This window comes from Narcine bancroftii, chromosome 4 (genome assembly GCF_036971445.1).
Source record: "Narcine bancroftii isolate sNarBan1 chromosome 4, sNarBan1.hap1, whole genome shotgun sequence".
Classification (NCBI taxonomy): Eukaryota; Metazoa; Chordata; class Chondrichthyes; order Torpediniformes; family Narcinidae; genus Narcine; species Narcine bancroftii.
Genome location: NC_091472.1, coordinates 25,300,330 through 25,306,329, shown reverse-complemented (window position 1 = coordinate 25,306,329; position 6,000 = coordinate 25,300,330). Strand labels below are relative to the sequence as shown.

The 6,000-nt window shown below is 51.1% G+C and overlaps 1 protein-coding gene across 2 annotated transcripts in view; it reads left to right on the top strand.

Moving 5' to 3' along the window:
- The first annotated feature begins 496 nt into the window (after window positions 1-496).
- Window positions 497-6,000, top strand: part of mrpl4 (mitochondrial ribosomal protein L4) — a 51,758-nt gene continuing 46,254 nt past the window's right edge. Inside the window, exon 1 of one of the 2 annotated variants that reach the window (XM_069930958.1) lies at window positions 497-624. In XM_069930958.1, coding sequence (XP_069787059.1) covers window positions 549-624 — 76 coding nt within the window. In that variant the 5' untranslated portion in view covers window positions 497-548. The remainder of the gene's footprint in view (window positions 625-6,000) is intronic. The other variant, XM_069930957.1, reaches the window with a different exon arrangement.

The window sequence follows — 6,000 nt, the reverse complement described above, 5'->3', positions numbered from 1 at the left end:
TTTAGCTTCTTCCATGTTCATAATTTTAGATCAATTTTCCCATCTCTCACATCAGTGTTACTCATCTCTCACAATCCTCACTTTTCTTTTAGATCAGTGTTACTCATCTCTCACAAAGGGGTAAAACAATACTACAGGTAGGAGTAAAACACGAAAGTTTTCAGATGAGATTGAAGGAAGAATGCTGCAGAATCTCAGCAGGTCAATCAAGGTACTTTAGGTAGCAGAGACCATAACTAATATATAAAGAATCTATTTCTCTGTGTTTTTACTGCAGGTGGAAAGGAATGTGCAGTCAAAGAAGCCACAACACAGTCAGTATCTTTTCCAATGGTAGATGGGGCCGAATGGCCTCGCCTCCAATTTGAACATTCTCCCCCTCAGCCAGAAGGGGGCGGTCGTCATACCTTCGGCCTCCAAAATCCGGCGGAAGCGTGGCTTCAATGACGTGCGTGTGCCAGCACGGGATTTCACCTGGTTGATCTCGCGAGCTTTCGGGCCTTTCGACCGGCGTTGAGGATTCTGGGGAGGATTGATCGGCGGAAGGAATGAGCGGTGGCAATGTGGATCGCTGGGTTGAAGCGCATCTGCCGCTCGAGGTGTCTCAGGGAGTTCGGGCCAAGGGTAAGGCGGTTTCTGCGGCCCAGGCGGGCACCGGGTCTTAAAGGGGGGGGGAAGGAAGGGAATGGGGAGGGGAGGGAAGGGAATGGGGAGGGGAGGGAAGGGAAGGGGAGGGGAGGGGAGGGGAGGGGAGGGAAGGGAAGGGGAGGGGAGGGGAGGGGAGGGAAGGGTGGGGGGAAGGGGAGGGAGGGGGAGGGGAGATGGGGGAGGGGAGGAGGGGAATGGGGGAGGGGAGGAGAGGAGGGGGAGGGGAGGAGAGGAGGGGGGAGGGGAGGAGAGGAGGGGGGAGGGGAGGAGAGGAGGGGGAGGGGAGGAGAGGAGGGGGAGGGGAGGAGAGGAGGGGGAGGGGAGGAGAGGAGGGGGAGGGGAGGAGAGGAGGGGGAGGAGAGGAGGGGGGAGGGGAGGGGGGAGAGAGGAGGGGGGGAGAGGAGGGGAGAGGGAGAGAGGAGGGGGAGGAGAGGAGGGGGGAGGGGAGGAGAGGAGGGGGAACAGAGGCTGCAATGAACACAGTGCGGCCTTCCATCAGGTGGGGGGGACGCAGCAGTCTAAAGGGGCTCGCCCTATCACGACAGGGTACCCTCCAGCTGGTGGCAGGGGGTTTACTGCCAGTCCAGGGTACAAATGCACTGAAATTCTTGCTTGTTGCAGCCACACCCCCCCCCCCCCCCACAACTATCATGCACAGAGCGACAATAAGATCACAGATGTTAAAGGGTGGATAAATGTCCACAGTTTTCAGGTATTGGTGAAGGCTGGTGGAATCTTGGAAGATTCTGGCGGATCCCCAAAGCTGACAGCTCAGTATGGTGGCAGACCGACAGGTTTCACGCAGGCCGAAAAGGCGTCCTTCACCGAGCTCGTGGTCCTTCCAGCGGTTCTGGATGTTAAATTCTGAGTGTGTCCCTGGAAGCAGTGTGCAGATCAGAGGGTGCCGCCGGGGATGATCCGCGACAAAGCCCCGCCCCCCTCCCCCTGCATCCCTCTCCACGTGCTCTTTGCGAATCTGCCTTCGGCGACCAGGTCAGCAACCGTTTCCATTCCACCGCAGTCGTCCTGAGGACCACGGGCATGGAGGGTGATGTTCTGGTTGCGTGAGAAGGATCTCATTGGGAGGGCCCCTCTCCCTGCCAGCCCAGCCAAATCCTGGTGCTTGTTTTTGAGCCCTGGCGATGAGGCATTCTGCCGGATGACCAGGACAGTCTGCTCAGGGAACCATCCTCTCTGTTTCTGCAGGACATTCTGTGCTGACCACTGCCTGATGGCCTTGTGGTCGAAGGTGTTGTGTTGGGAAGAGTATCAGGCTAGGTGGGTTCACAGAGAGACGAGTCCGGACGCAAGCATTACAATCATTCGTAACTTTAATGAACAGACGGGAGAATGTTAAACGGTACTCTTATTATTTCGCTTAAACAACAATATAGACATTCACCTCAGACTTTGGTTGGACACTGACAATAGTGAATCTATAGACGACTGCTCACACACCTGAGTACACAATCTACTAAAAGGGACTCTTACACTGTGATATTTGTACCAATGGGGAAGGGTCCAGCTCCCTGCAAGTATTATGTATCACAATACTACAGTTCTGCTTCGGTGTTGTACGACACTTCCAGTGATATCCACAGTAGTGACTTGGCATGGAGAAGTGTCTGGGACTTGCACCACGAGGCAGAGAAAAAGAATGTGCTGTGCGTTGATATTATGTAACAGGCGAATCCGTGCTTCCAGCCAATAATGACCCTAGGTGATTTAAATTAGCATGGTGGGGTGCGCACTAATAGATGGCTGGAGTCCAACCTTGATTGGCACTTTCAGACCGGGGGGGGGGGAATGCACACATTCCAGGCAGGCAGGGAGACCACATTTCCTCCATACTCAACATTTCCACCCCTCAGAAATGCTGTTATTCTGCAATGAATATGAAGACAATCACTAACACGAGGTACATGTTATAACTATATTTAAAAAAAAACAATCAAGCGGATCAGTATATACACAAGTGCCTTCCGTTTGCTGGACATTGCATATATTCAAATTCAATGACAATCCCTCACCAGCTACCCCCCCCACCCCCGGACCAAACACATGTTTCTGATGGAGCAGGGTGCTGTGGGAGCTGTTCCCCGGTGTCAGCGGGGAGGGTAGAGAAAGAAATTTGCCTGGTCACTGACTTGTGTGCATGGTTTCTCCAACTTGGCTGGCAAATGTGAGCACCCTTACCACCAATGTGTGCGAGCAGACAGTGCAAGAACATCCAACAGATGTCAGAGCCCTCTCTTGGCTTGCGTGTCCTGTGCCTTGGCCTCACGCTTGGGTGCTTCCAAAGCACAGTGCTCAGATGGCATCACCGTGGAAAGGAAGGGGGGGGGGGGGGGGTATGCCAGCAGACGCATAACCAGGATGTATCTCGTTCGACACGAGGATGCTGTTCCTGCTCGCTTTCTCTTTAAATGGGTGCCACAAGTGCCTGTGTTGGATCCCTGGATTAATAGTCAGGACTGAAAGTTAGCCAATTAGTGATTTTAAATAAAAGCTCCTGAAGCACCCACTCCCCACCCCATGAGGTATTTGTTTCTGTTAATAGGAGGGCTGGGGCTATGATGTCATTGTCAGGTGAAACAAAATGCATACGTTTCTTTCCAGTGTTTGATCTGAGACACTACTTATAAACTGTAAATTTGAAACAGTGAAGTGTAACTCCAGTTTTCTGAATGTGCTTAAAGACATTATTACTACAGCTCAGGGTGACTTTAAAAATGAGAAAAACAAACCAAAAGATCCATTACAAAATCTGCACCCGGGATGCGCATAACAAGATACGATTGAATGGCCAATGTTGAGGTTTCGATGGCAACAGCTGTCATATATCTGCATGAAAGTTCTGTCCATAATAAATGATCTGCTTGTTAAATGAGCTGGTGGCTGAAATCAGTGATGGGATCACAGCCATCCTGGGAAGTGGTGCTTGCGGGCGCCCCACGATCAGTACCCTCTCCCTAACAACCCATGTCCCCACACCAACAGTGTGCCACTGTGGCCAGCCATGTGGGCCCCATTCTAGGAAGGTAGGGAACCTAGACCAGGCCACAGTTACCACCTCTTCCCACAGGGTGGTGCCATCATCGACCCCTTCTGGCGGTGCCAATCATCTATTGGTCAGACAGACTGCCCAGGGAACTTGCTTCCCGATGAGTAGAAGGAAATTGAGGGCCCATCGTCTCCCAACCGAAGCAGCGGCATGGTTTGGTGTTCACCTGGCTGCCAGTGGTATCAGTCCCCTCACCCGGTTAGTCCCTAGCAGAGTGGACCCAGAACTTCATTATCTCACAGTGCCCAACCAATGCCCCCCCCCCCTCCCATTTTTAGGCTACCTCCCTGTTTTGGAGGATCGGCAGGGCGCCCTTATTAGTAGGTCCGTGATCGTGTGGTCACTGGTTGGGTTTGCGAATGCTCAGGCACACAGGGAGGTGGACAGGAGGGGCCTCCAGACTTGTGGCTGGGGTTTGAGGGTTGGATGTGCTTGGGGTCTCCCCTGGTCTCAGGGTGTTGACCTCATGTTGGGGGGGTGGGTGGTGTTAGCCTTTTGCCCCCTTGTTGCCTATGTGTATGTGGCTACACTTTTTGAGCAGCCTGCTTCCCACGCAGGTTGCCGTGCTTGCTCTCACCAATCCTGGGTCTGGAGGCCTTCGTTCTTGCGGTTCTTGTAGATGTCCGCATTGGGGTGATACGTTTTGCAATTCCTGCAAACATGGAGGGGGAGGGGTGGATGACGACCCCTTGGTTTTCCTCTCTCAGTTTTACTTTGCTGTTTGCTGGTCCAGATTCCGAATATGCCTTTGACATCCATGCAAGTCCCTGTCCCCTCGACATAATGGTCAAGGAGGGTGAGCATATCCATGGCTGGCACATGTGCACCATTATCATCCATTCCTTCTGTGTCGGAGGGGTGAAGAGTGGTTTCACCTTGAAAAGTGAGAGTGGAGCCATGTTGCCCTTTTCATAGAACCATAGAAAACTAGAGCACAGTAAAGAGGCCCTTCAGCCCTTCTAGTCTTTGCTGAAACATCCTTCCTCTAGTCTCACTGACCTGCACTCATTCCGTAACCCTTCAGACCACTCCCATCCATGTATCTATCCAATTTACTCTTAAAATGTAAGAGTGAGACTGCATTTACCATGTCAGATGGCAGCTTATTCCAAACTCTCATCACTCTCTAAGTGAAGAAGTTCCCCTTAATGTTCCCCCTAAACCTTTCACCTTAAAGCCATGTATTTATCTCTCCCAATCTAAGTGGAAAGAGCCTTCTCACATTTACTCTATTCCCCTCATAATTTTGTAAACCTTTATCATATCTCCCCTTCTACGCTCTGAGGAATAAAGTCCCAGCCTGTTTCCTGTAACTCAACTCCTGAAGACCTGGCAACATCCTAGTAAATCTTCTCTGTACTCTTTCAATCTTACTGATCCTATAGTTTGGTGGCCAGAACAGCACACAATACTCCAAATTTGGCCTCACCAATGTCTTGTACAATCTCACCATAACATCCCAACTCCTGTACTTATACTTTTATTTATGAAGGCCAAGATTCCAAAAGCTTTCTTTGTAACCCTGTTTACATCTGACGCCATTTTCAGGAAATTATGTATCTGTATTCCCAGATCCCTTTGTTCTCAGTTTCCTGAAACTCCCAAAGCAATTTCTGCCATCCAGCCACGGTCTTGAATGTCACATCGAAGTGACATTAGATGTCCTTCACTTCAAATTTGAGGCACTTCATCAGGACCTTGAACACAAAGAGGTCCCTGGAAAACAGTGATTCCTTGCTAAGGTCCCTACTGTGACCCTGACAGTGTTCCAGAGTCTGAGCACTGCTGAACTGTTTCTGGTCACAGCCATCCATGTGGAAGCAGGCTTACAACTGGAAAGGGTGTTAGATTGACCCTCCAATCCACATGGATCCACCCTCATGTCGGCAGGCCAGCTTGTACCAGCCAATCTCATCCTCTCAGAAGTCTTCCTCCTCTGCTGTCATCTTCTTTCTCCTTGCTGCATCAATAATTTTGTAGTGGAGTGAATAGAGAGCAACAAGTTCCTTTAAGCTGTCTTAACAAGTGACCTATTGTGGACACAGCATCTCACTTGTTAGGAAGGCGCAACAGCAACTTCCTGAGAAGATTGAAGTGGGCAGGTCAACAGGCCACCATCGTGTAAACCTTTCACAGGAGCTCTATTGCGAGTGTCCTGGCCAATGTAGAATACACAGTGTGGAATGTTTGCTGTAGAGAATTGGATCGGAGGTCACTCCACAGGGTCATATGAGTGGCAAAGAGGATCACTTGTGTCTCCGTCTTCTCCAACACCTCCCCCCCCCCCC